The following is a 22,359-nucleotide window of genomic DNA, read 5'->3' on the forward strand; positions in this document are numbered from 1 at the left end:
AACACTTTAAGGTAAAAAAATAACTTATACTGTGTAACGCGGGTTTATAAATCGAATAAAAGTCCTTTTTGAATTTCCTAATTATTTTCAAGAAATAAAATACAAGATAACTGAAGAGATGCTAGGTAAGTATGATTTTAAATTTGAATACAATTTCGTCCATTTTTGGTTAAATCGAATTCCACTGAAAATTGATAACAAAAAAATACAATAATGCTTTCAAATTTTAAGAGAGCAGTGAACAACCCTTAGTTGGTCTTTTTTTTAATATGCATCAAGTATTGTGTATTGTATAAACTCTTAAGTATGGTATTTTACAACAACATCTTATTTAGGTATACTTATTTTACTTTAACCCGTTTTGACTACGCCGATAAATTGTTCGGTTAAATAATACAAGTTAAAACGAATGTATGTACAAAGATCAATACTTTGTGTTAATATACAGATTATTAAAATAATATAATTTATAATTTTGTAATTTAAAACCATTATTGTTATACGAATTAAATGGAATAAAATAATTATATAGGTTCATTTGTTTATACCAACACAAAATGTTATTTGTAATTCATGAATTAATTCCATACATATACCAAAAAATAATATTTCTATAAACGTTATATTAATTTATTTGCACTTGATGATTGTCAAATGACTTTTATTATTACTGCAGGCTTGCAAACGAAAATGAAAATGCAATATTATTGAAGAATAAAGTAGAGAGTGGGAGGCATAAGAATGGGCTGTGTTTACTTGTGCAGTTTAGTGTTTCGCAGACCCTTAGGTGAGAAGATTAAGTCATTCGTGTTCAAACGTCGCGTCATGAACGTCCTAATCCCACTAGCTTTGTCGGTATTCTTGCTCAATCAAAATTATGCTTGGTTTATAAATCACAAAAATTCTGAAGGTAAGTAATTCTTGTTTGTGTAATTTTATATACTGTTTTTATGAAATATAGATGAATAGTATTTAAATTATTAATGGTTTTTTTTAAAAGAAAAATAACCCTTATTTTTTAATACTTAGTTTTGAGATACTGAATAAGTTTTTTTTTACAAACTCTTGATTACATAAAAAATAGCAATGTACAATTATATTAGAAGAATTCGGGACAATTTTTAAAAAAACATAATATTTTAAATTTCTGTATCTTTTTGGTTTAATAATTGAATTAATGTATACTGTATACTGCATACTATACTAAATAATTAAGTAAATAATAAAATATATATTTATCATCTAAATTTTTTGCATAATACTCAAATACCTTCTTATAATAAAAAATATTATAAGAATATTTTTATTTTCATGATGTCAGATTATAATGTACTCTGTACTTGGTAGGAATATTTACTTACTTTACATTATTTGCTGTACTTTTTAACTGAAGTCAATACATTTTAATTTTTTTGTGTCGTTTAAAAATTTGAAAGTTAATAGTAGTAAGTGAGTATTTTCTGAAGTATAATATACCAATGTTAAATACTCATAATTCGGAAATGTATGAATTTTATAAACATACTGTAGGTACTGCAATAACGATTATAATATTTAACATTTTAAATTCAGAAATCTAATTTATGTTAATTTAATTTAAATTAATAGTTTTACTTTTAAACTTTTTGAAAAATATTTTATACAAATTGGATTATCTAAAAATATTAAATTACATGATAAATAAAATACACCAATTTACTTTCGTGAAAGAGAAGTAACAGAAAAAAAAATAATATGTCAGTATTAAATAAATTAATACATTGCTTAATTACGATTTAATAATACGTGTTTACCAAGACAATTATTTTTACGCACATTGATTTAAGGATTCATTCTTTATAAACGGAAACCATTTTCTAATGATACATCGACATTCGATGTATTATCTTTAGAAATTATACACCATACAAATATTTCATTCATATTAAATCAACTTTTTAAAATGAAATGTCCAACACAGAAATCGGTCTTCAATTATTTACACATTTATACTGATTAGTATCGATAATTCAATAGAATAGACATGAGTTCATGACCATTCATTATGTATGAATGTTTACATTGTCATATTAAAACAAAAATAAACATAACAAAAAATTAAGTACATAATTTTCATGGGAGTAATAAAATATTTTTAGATTTTTTTGGTAAAAGCAAGAAATAAAAAATTAAAGAAATCCGAATTTTTTTAACATAGACAAACAATAAGAAATACATTTTTTTACTCCCTATAAATCGTGAAATCTAAGATAAATTTTAATTGCCCTGAATAACTGCATCTACAATATTTTTTAAAAATATTTTATGTTTTTTAATCTTATTATTTTGTATATTTAATGTTATTGATTCATCATAAATATTGGTTTTATACCATTGTTTACATGTTTACATATAGGCGGTAAAAACATAGAATAAAACGGACCAATACCCCAAAATTAAAATTAAATTAATATTTTCATTTTAGAATTATTGTACATTTAGTTGTACATTTTGAGATGGTATTTTAATAATAATACAAAGAATTTTAATAACATTGAAATTTTAAAAAAATACTTGGATTATTAAATTTTAATAAAGTACTAAATTGTACTTTTGATAGTAAAATGTTGAAGCACGCACACATAAAACGATACGAATAAAATTATGATGACGACAAAAAAAAAATGATTTTATTCATGTCATATTATAACCTAGTTGGAAAAAATTGATTACTTAAATAAAATATAACTTAGTTTTCGAAGACTTCAATACATGTTTTTTATGCAGATAATATAGGCGTATAGCATATTGAATTTGTTATAAATGTTAAATATAAAATATTCTATATATAGGTTATTATGTTTATATTTTTCTTACTCATAAACCAATATAATTTAACTACCTACTCATACACATTTCAATACCGAAATAATTTTATTTCTTTACTTTTACCAGGAAAAAACCCGAATGTCTTTAAGGTTTTATTTTATATATATTGTAATGTTAAGCTGAATAATAAGTAGAAATTCAAAAAACCTGATTAATTTTTATTCAAAGACAGCGGTTTTACTAATTTGATGATTTTGATGTAGAATTTAATTAATACATCTTAATAAGCAATTAATACTTAATTTTTCTAGGCAAAAAATAAATATCTATAAAATGTGTTCTGTATTATATTCATATTACTTATGTAGAGTACTAGTATTTTATAAATTTACTTTATTTAAAAAGCGTTCTCTTAAGCGTTAGTTAAAATTTGAAATGATAATTTATTATATTTTATATTACCAGGCCCAATAAATATTTAGTATAAATAAACTTTAATAACTATAAAATTGAATTTTTACCTGTTTTCTCAATTTGTTTAGTTATTTTGTTTATGTAATTAGTCTTAAAATGTTATATTTAGTAATACCATTATACTTAGGATTATAATAACTGCTTCGTAAATTGTACAATAATATATACATATATTTGCAATTGCAAACTATTGAGGTTTTCTTATATTTTATAAAATATCAACTAGATTAATTTTCTGCCTTACAAGTTTTCTTATTGACATTTGATTATATAATAATGTGTCATTAAATAAACAGAGAATAAACTACTAAAAAATGTATACATTTTCATTGAGGTATTAATTAAATTTTACTTTTGTGAACAAACAATTTTCTAATAATTTATAAATAAAATTTATTACATGAATTAAAATTGTATAAGATACGATTAAATCATGTGAAATTTTATTTTTTTTTTTTTTTTCTATTTGAGAGATTATAAGATGAATAATATAATATTTTAATATCATTAATATTTAGTTCTAAAAGCTCTAGACATAACACATCAAACATTATTTCTAAAATTATTCAAAATGTACTCATTTAAATAGTATTTTCTTTCGTAACTATATTAAAATATATATTATATACAAAAAAAATTACTTTAATTCGCCAATGTATTAATTGAACTTAATTTATTGAAGCTACTTAATGTGTATTTTAAAGAAAGTAATTAAAATGTCCTGTAATAAATCCATAGAATACATAGAGATAGGTTAGGGCTATTAAAATCGAATAATTTTATATAGTAAGATATAACGTTGCTTAATCGTATTTTTATATCAGTTATTAAAATTTAAAATGTACTCATATGAAATTAAATTCAAGTTTAAGTCGCATCAGTGAACAAAATAATGCTTTTAGACCCCGGACATTTTGAAATGGTGATAAATGGTCCGTAGATAATTGTTGTTGTTTTAAATTATACTCCTACAATAACATGACCCATTGTTTTAAAATGTTAAATCCATGCTGTTAACTAATAGCATTTAACAAATAGAAATCATCAAAAGCATTTAAGTTATATTCATAGTATTGTAATAATCTGTTTTCAAACTTTTTGCTTATTTCACAATAGAGTACTTTATGGTTTACGTTTGTAAAAAATCCTTTTTGGCCAATACTTATTTTATCTTAATGAAAAATTTCCTTTTACGACATAGTACAACAAATGAAATTAAACCAGGATAAATGTTAGGTTAGGTTAAAAAGGAACACCCACTAACATCAGCTGTCTAATATATTCAATTAAAAACTTCAGCGGTATAGAACAAAATAGAATTACATTTCATTCTGTTTTTCTATTATATTAATTATAATAAATAATATAAGAATTAAAGAATATTACTTTGCACTTAACCACTAATGAAACTTATAAAAATCTTTTAGTTTTTATATCAAACCGTTTAAAAATATTCCCTTGAGTAATTCTATAAAATATAAAATACATTTTTTTATTTGTATTATATAATATACATTATACAAACTGTAAAATGTACAATGTAGATGAAAGTTTCACAGGTTTAAGAGAGTTAAAATGGTGATTTATTGTTATAAATAGTTATTTTCTTCCCCTGTGATGTGAATCTCACTAAATATCGGTGACTTTACATGGACTTCGGCTGAGTGGACCATTTTACAAGTTCCGGTCTCCTGAAACATCTAGTTATTTGATTACGGCTGATGATTCGTACTTAGATCCACTCCAAAGTAATATAAAAACTGCCATTCCGAGATAACAAATGAGGAGCAACAAAAAATATCAAAACATCAGAGAAAACCTTCCATAATATTTCAGGACTCTTTGTATTAATACTAGATGGTATATATGTATATAAACACGATTCAAAAACATGTAATCACTTAAAAATATATTTTAGTTTTTGATATACAACGTTGTAAGTTTTCATATTATAAATTATGATATTTCTGTATTGATTTACGTAAATGTCGGGCTACAAAAGTTTCAGTAGACCTACTCTTTAGTTTGGATGATACTGAAAACATAAATTTTTGAAACGTCTAAAGCATTTGAGGTTTTCCCAATTATTTTTTTTTATGTTCGTATTTAAAATAATAAATATGAAAACAAACATTTTTCATATTAATATGATGGATATGTCATGGTTTTTGTGGATCAAAGAGACAATTGGTCGAGAAATTATATACTACGCACACAGTCATATGGCACATAAAAATGGTTTTTATTGTTTTATATAGATTTCACTAAGAGATATGTAATATACTAAATGCATGCAATTATATAAAAATAAACTTTTTTAATATTATATTAATAATTAATAATAATAATTTTGAATACACACATGTATATTTATTAATATGTATAAAACAAAAACCATACGACTTTCTTAAAAAGGTAAATAACAGCTATGATATAATGTCTAGAAATATATTTTCATAAGTTGGATGTTTTATTATTAAACATTTAAACTATATAATGTAGGTAAGTATTCTATAAGATTTTAGTTACTCGTTTATTAAGGCATGTCAAAGTAAAACATTGATAAAAAAAAAACTATTTTCTTATATCGTTTACTGTGTTTATATTGTTCGCAATATTTACTGAAATCTCAAACATTACATTATCCAATGTACTATACCTGTTACTAGTATCAAATTTCTAATCAATTATGCGCGTGAGCTACATGACCTACATGCAACTTTTGAGAACTATACCGACACACCGACCAAACCAATTATTTTCCCACAAAAATCAAAATAATAATATTCAGTTTTGACAATTGAATATAATCACAATAAGGATGAGTAATTTCCGAGAAAATATAATTTGTCAAGAACCATAATGAAACTTCATGGAAGAATTATATAGCTTAAGACGCATCTTAAGGCTAAAAAGAATAGTTTTATTTCATTTGAATATTTTATTTAATTTTTTTTTGCAAAATTAAAGTTAAAAAAAGTTAACAAGTGGGTAATAACATGGCTGTACAGTAGGTGTTGAGTATACCTGCCCCGTAATTGACTAGTATACTGTCATATATTATGTGTTTGTGTTGAATATGAATTCAATGCTAAATCATTGCATGCAAAAAACGGTTCTTTGTGAAGGAGACCGTCTGTCATCCCATTTTACTAAGTATAATATAATTTATCATATATTTATATTAGGTGGCCCATATCATAGCAATTTCACACCCAACGGTTCTTGGGCTTTTATTTATTCTTTATTTAATTTTAATCTTATTACGTCTAAATTTGAACTTAATATTATGTCTATAAAAAGAAATGCTGCCTATATATTTTTTTATTGTATTTTTGGGCTTCAGGAAGAACTGTGTATGAGGAACTTATTGAATTAGGTACATTTTCACGCCTTAGCTATAAAATTTGATGTTCTTTCTAAATGTTCGCGATATTGAAAAATGTTCTCTGCATTTGAATTTCAAGCGCCTATACAAATTGTGTTTTATATTTATTTTTGGTTATTTTAAATTTTTAAATTGCCATCAGAACAATTCAAAGCAATTTAACAATTGAAATTTGAAACCATTCAAATTCACTGGTTTTTTTTTACTACACAGCATTACAAATATAAATAAACAAGCAATGAACATTATATGTACTAAGTAATAATTCAATAATAATAATTCAACACATTTTTGATAACTGTTAATAACCATAAAATGTGTAAAATATTTATTATTTTATTTCTCCTTTTATTATATCTTCAATATTTTAAACGATTTTACACTCGAATATAACACTGTTGAACAAATAGGTACGACGAAAACGGGATATACCAGCGCAATAATTTCATATAAATTATCAAATAGTGCAATACGAATTTACAGTAACCAATTTTTTTTTCTGGAGCATATCGAAATCCCAATAGCAATTGTTGAGAAGCTACGATCAACTTTTGAAAAATAGGTACTTCCAGGGGTCCAGGGATTTTCACATCGCGACCCGCCATGTCTTTATTTGAATTTTTGTGGCCCATGAACAATTTTTATGCTATCCATGTATATACATTATACGTTGTAGTAATATTATTGATAACCTTTTTTTAAATTTTTTTTGGCAATGTGCGACCTACAACTAATAATTGACCTATGCTTATCTTTGCAGGGCTAATGTGCGACCTACCGCCAATGTGTGTATTTTCCTATATAACATGGGGAAATATATTTATTTTTGTGAACAGAAAAGAGATACAAACGCGATAATTGTAAATCGTTCGGCATTCAGTTACGGTCTCACTGTCTTTGTTGAATTACGTTATTGTGAGTTTTACTGGTTTTAGTAATTTTAAATACGGCGTTATTGTGATTTTGATGAATCATTATTCAAAGGAAAACGCATATACAGCCCTGGTCGTCTTTGATGTGGTGATATTAGACCAAATGAGGTAACTGAAAATGATAGTGACGATAGTAATAATACAAAAGAAGATAATAATAGTAATAATGCAGTTTGTGCAAAAAATTATGGTACACGTGTACCTGGCCCGTGGGTTTTTGGACTCTATTGCAAAAAAACTGATATTTTGGAACGACGTTTATTCATTGTAGAAAAACGTGACAAAGCAACATTAATGCCTATAATTAAAAATGAAGTAGAACTAGGAAGTATAATCCATAGTGATGAATGGAGAGCTTATTCGTCATTAAACAATGAAGGGTACATACACAGTACTGTGAATCATCAAAAATGGTTTATTGATCCTTATACAAATGCCAATACCCAAACCATAGAATGTTTGTGGAAAATAGTGAAAAAGCGATATGAAATAAGAGTAAACGGCGCATCTCCATTATTACCGAGATACTTTAAAGAGGAGTGGTGGAGATCTCTTCACCCAAATAAGCAAACTATATTTGACGAATTTTTATCAGACATGAAAGATGTTTTTATGACATAAATTATATATTAAATTACGATGAATTCTTATCAAACAAGAAGGATAATTAATTATAAAATAATAATTTTATAATTAATTAATAACTATAATAACTATTAATATCGATAAATTTAAAGGATAAAATAACTAATTAATTAATAACTATTAAAAATGCAGTATGGTACCTGTATGTAGGTCGCACACTGGGCCGAAAATGTATGTGTAGGTCGCACATTGGACCGGCACCTTTTTTTATTATTATTATTATATAATTCCAGGACACTCGAGATTTTTGAAAAATAATAGATGATCCGCCGCCTAAAAGGGTTGAAGACCTCTGTCTTAGCTCATATTATATAGTCATATCACTCATATCTAAAGTATACGCAACACGACATGAACCGTATGCAAAGCATCCATGGTAATTGGTGGTAACCAGCGAATAGATAAAATTGATGTGGAGCTGGTCATTAGGTTAGGACTGTGTCCGTTTTGAATATATTATTTTCCGGGGGTCCCGGCAAAGTGTTCCGGTACGCCAATTGTCCCGGAATTAAACTTTAATTATTTATGTCAACATCAATTTGTCATTTACAAAATATTTCTAGTACAAAAACAACATTGTTTTGATAAATGATAAAATAATGAAGTATATTCCACGATTAACTCGAAAACTCTTGAAATCATTTTTTGGCTTGGTGAAGTCAATAAATTATTGACATATACACGTTGATTGTTTTTCAATTCCCGTACGACCACATTTTTGTTATCACTCATCGTCAATCGATAATTTTTTCGATTAATCATTCCAATTTGTAAAATTAAGTTATTCTATACGTCGTAGATTGGTGACCATTGTGTGATATCGGAAAAATATAATGTTTAAACCGTTGACCGTTTTATTAAAATTAAAATGACGCAATAAATGTTTGTACCATTTAAAGTAAAACAAAATACGGCCACCCTGCACTAGGTGTATGCCATTGTCATATGAATATTTCGTTGGCATTCTTAAGTATTACGATAACAATAATGAATAATCAACAAGACATTTGCTAAACTACTTTAAAAGGTTCCTTCAGTAGTTAAGAAGTATTATACATGAGTATTAGGTACTTACACTGAACACAATAACTCTTTTTTTCTACTAATCATATTAACTGTACTTACTGATCAATAACTATTTTGTACTAAATTGGTTCAGGATTTTCTTATACATTTTGAAATTATTAAAATAAATAGAATAATATAACATTATTACATTTATATTAGGTACATAAAATTATATATAAATCAGGAGACATGAGTGTCTATAGCTGAAATAAATTGTAATTTTTCACAGTTTTTGGTATTCCCAATTCTGGCGCTGTCAGGAATTTCAGGCAAAAGGAATATTTCTTTCCAGGAATTTCGGGGAGTGACAACCATAAATGTATGCATTAGTTAGAACTGCATTTTTCGTATACTAAACCTTTTAAACTATTAATTCGAACAGTAAATTCAAATAGTATTATTTGTGTACTAGTAAATGAGTAATTAACAAAATGTATGTATTGCGATGGGGTTCGGCATTTTTATTTAGAGAAATTTAGATTCTACGATTAGAAGGCAGGCGTGTAATTAAAATATGTAAATTTTTAATTATAATTTCTCTCATTTAAAGCCCTATGAAACTAAAATATTGGGGTATAACTCTATATTGGTACTAGCATATATTTTAAAACCTAGATTTGATCATGTGAAAGTCGAGAGTTATGCGGTCCACTGGGACGAAGGATTTAAAAAATTGAAGGCAGCAATAAATCATTACATTTGAAAATCGAAATACAATTGTAAGCGGACCTCGGTGAACCCAGAAATGGTCAAGATGTTATCAAAAACTATTAACAATTTCAAAAATGAACTTTCGAATGCACATTAATCAATTCCTAATCTTTTTAGAGGTACTGCATATTATAACTTATTGACATTTTTATAGCACCCAAAGAATAATTGTCTGTAAAAATACTTTTTCAAAACCAATTCTTATCTAATCTTTTAATTTCATATATTTCTTATTTTTTTTGAATTGAGAAGTTACAGTCATAAAAATTATTAATAGAAAAATATTCATTTAAATATTTTTGAATTCAATAAACTTTGTAAAATATATTTGAATTCAAATGTGAAATATTTGTGGGTTAAAATAATTTTAGTATTTGGATTTAGGTATTAGCAAGAGTATTTGTGATTTATAGCTTGTACGTTTTTTCTCAAAAAGTTTTTTGGCTTTGGGAAAATACAATTTATTAACAACTGTAATAATATGCTTTAGGTTTATAAAAATATGGTGTATGGTATTTATAGTTTTTTATAAATTTATAACATGTTCTATATTTAAAATGTATAAAAACAATAAAAAACATTTTAACAGTCCACAAATTCACTGTAAAAGTATTGATTTTTTAATTAAAAAAAAATATTCAATAGATTAAAAACAGTTTTGATCATATAATAATTAAAAAATGTGCAAAATTGTATATTTAACAGAACAAGTTATTGTCAGTTTTGATAGTAAATTAAAATCTAAATATTTTATTTAACAGCCTATGTAATTTCCTTAAAAATTAAATAAATAATAGAATAAAATAGTAGATTTTAATTCGACGCGCATTGATCTTGGTAGCTCACTCTGAGTCCAAATCACGTATATGAAATTTCATATTTCTATTTTTAGTTTTCAAGTTCAACTATTTACAGGTAGTTTATATATAAAAAAATATGTGGATCTAAGTTCATAATATTTCATTTTTGACCTATATGAATTTCACTTGTTGTGACGTGTGTGCTTTTCTCGCATGGTCAAAATAAAAAAACGAGATAAGGAAGGCAAATAGAAACTTTTCTACAAGATGATGGAAAAAGATCATTGGTTACAAAAATATATTTTAAATTGAAAAATAACGTTTCATATAATATCTTGAAAATAAAAACTTATAGTTGTTGTTTTATTGTTGTTGGTGCAAACACGCTAACTGCAGTTGTTTTAAATCAACTTATAATACTTTTCTTTGAACGGTTTCGAATAAAATCCGTTATTAAATATAGATTAACTTTTTCCAGATTTAACTCTTAGCAAATATCTATTTATTATAGCCTATATTTATACTATTTATATATTATTTTGCAGTTTTTTAAACTATTGAATTGTTGTTTTTTTTTATGTCTACTTGGGAACTTTAATAAAGTTTTAAGTTTAATTATTTAAGATTTATTTATCAATATGACCATTTTCTATTTTTATTACTGAATCATTACATTGCGATTTTTATCATAGTTTAGTCAAAATGTTGGTATCTACCCTTATAGTGGCGTATACTACTATATCATTATGTTCCCCAGTTCAACAGCTTAACACCGATTGACGTGTACCTGTTTTGCCTATACAAGATCCCGTTAAAAAAAGTTATTTGTTACACTACCACAGTGGCTTATAAATACCACCCATTTATAGCACAGACTCAAATAGTATACTCATACTATTTTGATTGTCGATTGGTTATTCATAATTTTGGATGGATACCATAATTAAATTGGTTATTTATCTCATATTCCGCTAGGAAATTTAAGAATTTAAGGAGAAATCGTAGCACGGACTCAAACAGTATACCCATATAGGTACGTATTATTTCTTGTCAATTGGTTGTTCGTGATTTGGATACTGTAGTTAAATCAGGGGTTGATCTCATTTTCCAATATGGCATTTAAGGATATAATGAGCCTATCAAAATATGGAAACTGGCTTACAATTTGACTTAACATAGAGTAATATAAGTATATATTTTTAATCCATGATTGAAGTATTAACTCTCTCGGGCTGGTGGATGTTTTTGGACTAATATATGTTTGTATATCTTTTAACGGTAACAAATAAAACTAATTTAACAACACAAGTTAAAATTATTTACATAAATAGTAACTCTGAAATAATTTTAGTATTAAATACCAATGTTCCACATTTTACGTTACCAAGAAATGACCAACATTTTCAAAGTTCCTATTACCTACTATTAATATGTGCAACTGAACTATTAATAACTAAATTTAATGAGTTGAACATTAATAAATATATGTTATATACATTTGTATTTCATAAAATTCACAGTATTTTCATAATTTTCTTAAAATCTACTCTGAAATAATATGTAATGTTAATAAAAATATATACTATCTTTGATACATATTTATAAATTGTATTATTATTATTATTTTAGGTATCGAAAAAAGTAATCTTAAATCAATATGGGATCTACTATATCTTGATAAAGAAATATTGGAACGTAATATCCCTAAAGATATATTAAATAAAAAGAAGGTTAAAAGTTCCGACATTTTTTCATCTCTGATGAAACGAACACAAACTTCTCTAACTCCATATGAAAGTATTGGTAAGTCGAAGAGAGTAGGTATACACTCATTTTTATTTATTTACTATTTAATTTTGTTTTATTTTGCACAATTTTTTTGATAAAAATGTATTTGTACAAATTATTTTATTATATTATTGTGCTCTGCAGAAAAAAATGCAATGAGTTCCGAAATTCCAACCTGTATGTAATTATTAATTCATCTCGCGCATTAATATTCTGGAGAAGTTTCTTACTATATTATGTTTGCTTATCTGATATTAAATGGAAATGAGCACGCATGTATCTGCCTCACTAAATCTTAGCGGTTAATCATATTATTCATGAATGTCCTTAACAAAGTAATTTTTTACAAAATTTAATTTAACGGGTTCTTCATACACATAGGTGATGATATTGATGATATTGAACTATAAATACAAATTATTACTATACAGTCACGAACAAAAAATTATCATCAATAATCAATATTATATCTTTTTGATAATTTGTATTAAACTATATATATATCACTTCTCCCACGTCCTTATGATTTAATATTTTTTTAATCTAACTTTTAAATGGAATTGAAATACATTTCAAAAAAAAATATCGTTTATTATTTAATTTGCATTACATGATTTAACGAAATTAAAAACTCTTATACAATAACAATATTAAAATAAACTTAGGTACATTAATAATATAGGACGATTTTCAAAGAAATGTTTAAATACAAAATGCGTTTTATTTTAAACACAAACGTGGACATAAATACGTTTATCTTTAAACAACTGCACGTGATGAGAGAATATTATTACATAGCTTTCCGCCGTAATTGCATATACTTAGGTACCTACTTTTTATCTTTAAAATAAAAATTTAACGCAGTTAAAATATACCTTGTCGAATTCCAATGTTATATTATACATTTTAAAATGGTGGGTATATAATATACTTTTTCTGTTATTTATACTTCAATTTTTGGGGAAAATGTGTGTATACTGTATAGGTATCTAAATATTTTATACTTAAATTTTAGAATATAATACATAACTAATAATATTGTTGTATGCATGTTTATTTTGTTTTCACATTTAAATATATATTCAACATTAGGTATGCTAAAGAATGAACTGAAAATGAATCCCATACGCAAATTCAAATTGTCGTTGCAATGTGACTTATTGTTAACGAATTTCAGATGAATATATTTTCATTTTAATAAATTTAAACGTTAATTAAAAATAAATTATTTAATATTAAACTATTGTATGCTCATTTTTATGTATAGGTTGGAAAATATATTTCCTTAAAAAAATAAAAATGTACCTACGATCTAAAATTATAAAAAAAATGTACAATCTTTGTATGAACTGTTTTTCTTGAATATACTTTGTACTAAAATTATTAAATATTGTTTTGTTTAAACAGATGTAATGAGTGATTTGAAGCAGTTTTTTGATAATATAAGTGCTAATGTTAAGCAAATGAAAGAAAACCAACAATCCAAATACAATATTCAAAGAAAATATGGTAAGAAATAATCATTTACAAATTTTAATTAAATATATTTTCATAATACTAGTATCATAATTCATAAATCTTTTACGTTTTCATTGAAATACATTTTAATTAAATTACGTTTACACATATTTTGTGTATATATTTGTTAATGATATTGTTACAACATATCATTAATTGAGAACATAATAATTATAGTCTAACGTTTTAATGTTTTAAACTATCAAAAACCGATTGTCTAAATTAAAACATCCTTATAAATAAATTGATGGAAGTAAAGCGTTAATAATTTTGATTATTATTATAATAATAATCATTTGTTTTTTAAATTATCGTCTTAATTTGTTTCAATTAAATATGCTCTAGGTAATTGCATTAGATAATTGTCAATATTTACTAATATTATGAAATTACTTTAAACATTAATTAAATTCCAAAATAAAATAATTTGATTCTTTTTAGAAACTAAGGTATACGATAAATTAATTTTATTAGTAAACAACTTACGATTCTAGGCTCTATAGTTGCTTTAACTTAAAAAACCAATGTAAATACAAATTTTTGTTCATATTTATTAAGAAATATATAGAAACTGTGTGATGAATAAATACATAAATAGTGATGGTACAGATTAAAAATACAGCATGAATAACTTAAGGATGAAGCCACCTTTTGATTATCGATGACACTTCACGATTTAATTAAATTAGAAGAAACAAAATAGTTAACACCTCAGATAATTAGCTTTTGTTTGAAATGTCCTAATGGCTAATTTGGTTTGGTTGTGTGTAACAAATATTATATTATATAACATGTACCTATTCAGTTAACTCTTATTATAACAGTATAATACTTAGTATAATTTACATTTACTAATAATAATAATAATAATTTAAATACTTCTTTGATTATGTTAATGAGCATTCTGCAGGTATCGTAATTTTTTATGATGTTGAACTATTTCACTTTTATCAGTCTTTTTTTTCTGAAATCTCTTATTTTATGTAATAGCCACCTTATTTTTTATGTATTTTTGAGTAGAAAGAATTACTCCTGTATATTTTTCCTTTCGCGTTGTATTTATTGATTCTATATTTATATTTAGTATCAGTGGCTGTTTATTGTTTAAAAATAATTTACGTGCTCGAAAATACCCCTACACTGCCAGGAATTTACCTTAAATTACGTCACCGTTTTCGACACCCTCGCTTAATTTTCTACCTTTCTTCCATGTTTGTACAACATTCTATCTATAACATTACTTTCACGTATATGATTAAACGTTTTCCTATGCATTATAATTGATAGGTATAATACTTATTATCTACCAAATCGTACGCAGAATAATATTAATAGTTTTATAAAAAAAATTATTATGGTTCAGATATTAAGATTTGGATAAAATGTATTTTTGCATACTATTTTTTATTCGCCAGTTTTAGCCATAGATTTAGTCGTCTCGTTGATTTCTTGTTTGACGAGGGTTAAATAGTTTTACATATTTTTCAAATGTATCTTGTTCTTATACATTTTACGCATCAAACAATATACTCATAAGACAAACAGAAACCGTATACAAATGTTAAACTCGCCAACTTATCTCTATCTTTGGTAATGTATCATCTGCTTTTTCCAGCATATATTTAACTTGACATTTTAAATTAATATATAGTTTAATATAATATTAGAGTACAACAAAACGTTTGCTATGAACGCCACACATTTTGAAAACCCAAAAGAAAAAATACATGTAGTTATAAATTTGCGTAGGGCCGCCGAGGACAAAAGATACATTTCGCACTCGATTAGAAATTAAAATAATATACAATAAACATATGGTCTAAAAGCCGTCAATCCTACAATTTATTTTGATCGGTTGCGAAAGTATTTTTTAATAATTGTCTCATTTCAATGCAATTGAATACACCATTTGAGAAATTGTTCCTCGGCAACGGCTGCAGACAAGTGATAGCTGGTAGTAAATACACATACATAACAATATGTTAAACTAATAATTTTACATATTATAAATTATAATCGCACTTCGCGGGGATTTTCCGTAATGAATAATATCAACACGCAGACCGAGTTGCAGCTGGGGTAAACATAATTGGAAGCTTGTTTTCTTGAGAGGTTAATCTGTCATATTTAATCGGATTTCAAATAAGCTGTAGCCGGTATATTGTATAGGAATAGGCGAATGACCAGTGGTTTACACGTTTAATACATCAACCCGTCGGTCTAGGAGTAATTGTTTTCCTCGTTCACCGTTACGTGGCGGGGCCATGGTACCTATATATTTTGTTATATTATATAATATTATACGCAGCCGTAACAACAATCCGATTTAAATAATCGGCTTAGACACCGCCTAGATTTGACCGCTTGAGAACCCACCGAAAAATTATTAGATTTACTTTAGGAAATTTATGTAGTAATCGATGTGGTGTGGGATGTGCGAAATTTTTTTTCTTCGCGCAATTTACCTAAAGTATTAAAATGAATTATTAACAGTACGTTGGCCACCGGAGCACGACTGTGGTTGTCAGTTAAATTTGTGTTCGGCGATATATGTTATTTCCAAATTTCCAATTTTATCTTTGACTTATCAACTGTAACCTTTTTGTAACCATTTAAACTCCCATTTGGCGTAAATAGACTGATAAATAAATGAATAAAAATATTCAAAGTAACTGAATTTTTTTCTCGCACCCAGTAGTAGGTACAACTTATACAATCGTCTGGTGAGTGTAACCTCATTTCCATTCATATAATTTATTTAATATAATATAAATATTAAATATGTATCAAGTTCCAAATTAATATTAGTGAGTGATATAAAATATAAAATATAAATTAAATTATATTATGCAATTACATTGTATGATATAAGTATTTTTGATAATTTTTAACTGTTGACAATTGTTTTATTTATAATGGTTATTATAAATGTATAAATTGAAATCCATACTTATTGATTATGTGTATAAAATAAGTTACAATAATTAATTTCTACGTAAATGTTTTGCCGTATGTCTCACTGTTATTTTCCGTAATATTCTAAAAAAATACCAAGTGAAAATTCCTAGTACGACCTTTTTAGAGTATAACGTGTGTCGAATTTCCAATCTATTCTTTAGCTATATGATACTTTCAGAGCACTCCTTTTATCCGAATAAGTGATTGAACTCAAAAATAATTAATTAATTACTTTTATCGAATATTTTAGGTTCTCTGCTTTCGTTTAAGATTTGTATCAAATTTAGTATTCAAACCGAACAGAAATTATAAATTACATTTCCAAACCTTTTATTTTAACTACTGTTGTGAATCTCACAAGATGGACATTACCCATTAATTATTTTATTTTTATTTCCAATATTTTAAAACCGTTTATTCATTTTTTTTTAAATCTTAATTATTCATACGTATCTAATTATTTAATACCGTAGGTACGTTATAACTCAGAAGTTGATTGTTTTGAACAACGTGGAGTAATTACTTTTTATTTGCCTTGGGTCTACAATTTAGTACTCAATTTCACTCAATTTTTTTATTAAATTAATGTGATATATTTGACCATATTATATACATATATAAAAATAATATATGTAGATTTCTTTTATGACTTTTATGTTATCAAACTGTTTAAATTATGTGTCCATTTAACAAGGTTATCATGATAATTTTTAAGCTTTAAAGTATTATTTACTCATGTGGTTTATTACCATAATAGTAATATTATATTGGAAATATTTTTCCATCTCTTAGAACCACGATATAAATAAACTCACAATAATGATGGGTTTGAAACAATATTACCATGAATTTAATATCATACATTTTGTTACAAAAAAATTTTGGACAAAATTTGCTCTAATAATTGTAGTATGTTTAATGTATATTTGTGTCTAAAATTCTAATTTATTAAAAAAGGGAATTCAACATATTTTCATTTTTCAAAACATAATCAAATATTATAAAACTTATAATTAAATTATGTTTTCAATCGGTTAAATATTCGCTAATAGGATTATTCCCAAAGTCCATATCTACCTAGTTCTTAATAATAGAAATTATAATTTTAACTAATGATTAAATCCATTAAATATGTAGTACCTAATTAAATAAATTGTAATCAATTAAATGTTACAGAAGTGTTATATTAGAGCCTTGGAGGTGATCAATTTAAAATTGAGCAATATAACTTAATGGTTGAATTTATGAACATTTCATGCTTTAAATTTATTTAATCATTTTAATACCTACTAATTTAATAAGTTTGTTTAAATAAAGCTTAACCTGTATTAATTATTAAATAATAAAATGTAAATGTGCAATAAGTGGATAAATTATACAAATTTACTAAAACAATTTCACACTTTATAGTTTATAGATAAATTTATTATAGTATAGAATAATTTAAATATGTATTTTTTTAATATTAATTTTAAATATTTTTTAGTAAGTCTTGAGCCGAGTTGAGGAGATAATGTTCAGTATTAAATTGAAAATTAAACCGCACGTTAAGATAGTTTTGATGATTAAGTTATAAGTTATGAATATATTTAAACTTGTGTAATATTCCAATATATTATTATTATCATCTACTTACTTTATTGACGATACATGCCCAGCGGGTTTTGCGGTGGTTTTAGCCTTACGTCTTCGTGGTGAATTCCATGGTCCGTACAAATACACTTAGTTCCGAATATGTTTTGTTTTGGGAATAGGACTGCCCGAAGCTTAGTCATCTGAGTTGCCAATTTGTTTGTAACCTGCCACGTCGCTTCGGTGTATATAAAAGAGTCTAGTGCTAAGAGTGCACACCAATATAAGTATAATTTTTTTCTCAGTCATGGGCTCTCGCCCGAGGCTATATGCCTGAACTGAATTTGTGAGACTTATTTCTTACTTACCCGTAGGTCGTATAATTTTATCAAGCGACAATGAGGTGTTGTTGCGGATGGTCTAAAGAATTCAGCTAATGCTTGTTCAAATGTCCTGCAGGATCGACAGTGCGTATCGGTAGTGCTTTTAAATTATATATCAATCTTTTGTTAGGCATCGTTTACCGGAATTTTGTTACAATATTCCACCCTTACAGTGGCGTACACAGATTTGAGAGGGGTTACGTTAAAAAATGTTGTATACACAACACATTTTTTTAAAATGTTATTAATTTTTTATGTGAAAGGGCGATGCGCGAGTGCAGCCACACGCGTGAAACATCTATCGTGCCTTTAAAATAAAGATTAATTTTTCTTAACAAATCTGAATACTTTGTTTTTGACAATGCCATGTTTATTTCCTTTAATAGACCATTCTTTCAATTTCTATGCATATTTTCTATACAAAATAATTTTAATGTTCCACATTACTGCCAGGCATACCACGACGGCTCACTTTTTTTATTCAAATGGCAATGCCCGTTATATATTTTGTTATATTCGTTAGAACAAATAACTAGACAAACAGCAAAGAAATAAACTCTTGACGCATCTGCATCGAAAACAGACACACAGCAGTTGTTTTTATCTCTAAATCCATGAGTCATGACTTTGGAATTTATCCAACGTGAATTACTCGGCTGATTTCATTAAAAAGTGAATTTTAATATCCTATGAGCAAACCTACAGTTAGCACAAACATAATAAACGTATAATATTATGTAAAAACTGTTTGAGACATTGTGCTATGTGCATATATTATGATATTTAAATATATTTTTAATATCTATAGTTGACATTTTAAACATTTAATATGCGTATAAATGTATATGATTAAATATAATTTAATTCATATTTGTCCAGAGAGGACGCTACTATTAAATTTCGATGGAACGCCCATTTTCTACCCTACCTAACCTGCCATATTAACCAATCAACGAATATTGACGAATGATACAACATGGGAATGGCTCAAATTTACGGAACATTGTAGATAATAATAACGTTGTACTTCCATATTTAACTAACTCTTAAATTACTACGTGGTTTTAACTATAACTTTAAAAACAAATTCAACTACATTATGATAGTATTTTAATTACTGTTTTTAATTTATTTTCTTAATTAGAGCTTTATTATAAGGTTAAATATTATTATTTTTCAACAACAATTATTATTATCATGAAATAATAATCTTCATTCAAAACAATAGTATAGTTGTAAATTGTTGTCTTTTTATTTACATTTTTCCGCGGACCACACTTTTTAGAATAATAAACTGTACATTTAATTGTATGAAGTAATTATATTACGATAAAGTAAAAGTGGCGAATAAAATAGAATTAATTATTTGAAGAATTACACGGGCTTGAAAGCAAAATATTACATTAATGTAATAATTAAAAATGCCGAATTGGTATAAAATATAAGCGTACAGTGGTCAGTGAAAATCTTTTAACAGTTGTGGTTTTAATAAAATGTAACAAATTAACTATTTTAATATGTTATAGACTATTATATAGGTACAAATCAACTATTTTTAGTTTTATTCATAATTTTTAAATATTTTTTAAACAACTAACTCCACAAAAATGAAAAATTACATTAAAATCGTCAAAAGGGATTATTTAGTGATATTTTTACACTTATATTATATTTATAATAATTTTAGAAATATGCATATACCTGATGAGTAATTATAAAAATAAGTACAATAATGCATAGATACTTTGTAATTTTATAAATCATTTAACGATATTAATCATATAAATATATTATATAGTTATCAATTAGTAATAAATTATTGTCAATAACTAAAATAAGGACATTCTAACACTATAAAACCTTAAAAAAACTATTTTATGCATTTCAAATTTTATTACTAACTAATAACTATTAATTATTAATATTGTTTATTGTTTTTGATGGGCTTACATTAAACTGATTGAATTAGTTTGTTGATTACGTATGATGTAATAGGTATATGTGAATGCGTTAATAACATTTATAATTTAATTTAAGTGGAATTTTAATTGATATGAATACCTATATGTTTTGAATAGCACCGAATAAGGCAATAAATTGTACATTACATTTAATGTGTTTCATTAAACGGGCATTTTAAAAACGTACACATTGCGTGGTTCCTAAATCTTAATATTATATCTACTACATATTTGAAATATTAGCACTGTAGTATAGAAAACTTCATATTTGTACAAGTAAATTAGTTTATCTATAGAGTATAGACTATAGTATTAAAGCCTTTTTAGAGACAACATTTATTTTTATAACCTTTGTATAGGCATTATATATTTAAATACTTTAAATAACTGTGCTATGATGTATAATCATATGGGATGATCGTGACTGTCTTATTGATTTTTTTGAAATCTTATAACTTGATTTACGTTTATTTTAGATACTTCTTACCCTGGAAACTATTTTCGAGGACGTAAACCATCGGATAATGTGAGGAATTTTGTAAGAAACGACGATGGGGAATCATACCGTGGCACGAATAATCACGACCCGGGCATTTTATGGACAGGACTTGGAAAGAAAAAACGTCGCTAGTAATTATACATGCCCAACTCAATCAACAGTATCTATCAGTTTTCATCAATCTTTACTTGCGCCTATCATCGATCCAACCATAGACTGAGATCTATATAATTAGCTTGCTACACATTAGTCATGTTTGTTTTTATTCCACGATTCACTACCTATTTAAAATAAAGATGTCTTCACAATATATGAACAATTCTCATTTATTTATGGTGAACATTGTAAAAATGCATTGATTATTATCAGCTTTACAGTTCAAAATACATAATACACCTTATTTCCAAGATGTAAATTGAAAACACGAGTGTTATAAATTAATTTCAGATCTATAAGAGTTACTAACAAACTGTGCTTATGATATATAATATATTATGTCTATATTACGTCTTTGCTAGATCGTGTTTCTTTTAACTGTTTACCGTTCCTCAATAAAGTTATATATCATCTATTATAATTGTTTAGTTGTTAATATTTTGTTCGCCGTGTGGTGTTAATTCAAATAAATAAATAAACAAATAATTATATTATACACGGTACATTCGTCCTAAAACCATATAATATACACTACGACAGCATCTTGAAGGTCAATGTCTATCTAATTGCTACAACTACTATTATCTCCGGACCACAACATATTATGAAAATCACAATTCCTGCAATAGGGTTTGAACACATTTTTCTTCTACTATTATTTTTGCACAGACGAAAATCAAGGATGAGGGGGGGGGGGG

General features: G+C 25.8%; 1 protein-coding gene across 1 annotated transcript; it reads left to right on the forward strand.

Moving 5' to 3' along the window:
• The first annotated feature begins 603 nt into the window (after nt 1-603).
• LOC111031833 lies at nt 604-22,082 on the forward strand. The gene is made up of 4 exons (XM_022311940.1): nt 604-910; nt 12,456-12,629; nt 14,022-14,123; nt 21,483-22,082. The coding sequence occupies exons 1-4, from the start codon at nt 742-744 to the stop codon at nt 21,635-21,637; spliced, it is 600 nt and encodes a 199-aa protein (XP_022167632.1). The 5' UTR covers nt 604-741; the 3' UTR covers nt 21,638-22,082.
• Nucleotides 22,083-22,359: the final 277 nt, after the last annotated feature.

This window comes from Myzus persicae, unplaced genomic scaffold (assembly GCF_001856785.1).
Source record: "Myzus persicae strain clone G006 unplaced genomic scaffold, MPER_G0061.0, whole genome shotgun sequence".
NCBI lineage: Eukaryota > Metazoa > Arthropoda > Insecta > Hemiptera > Aphididae > Myzus > Myzus persicae.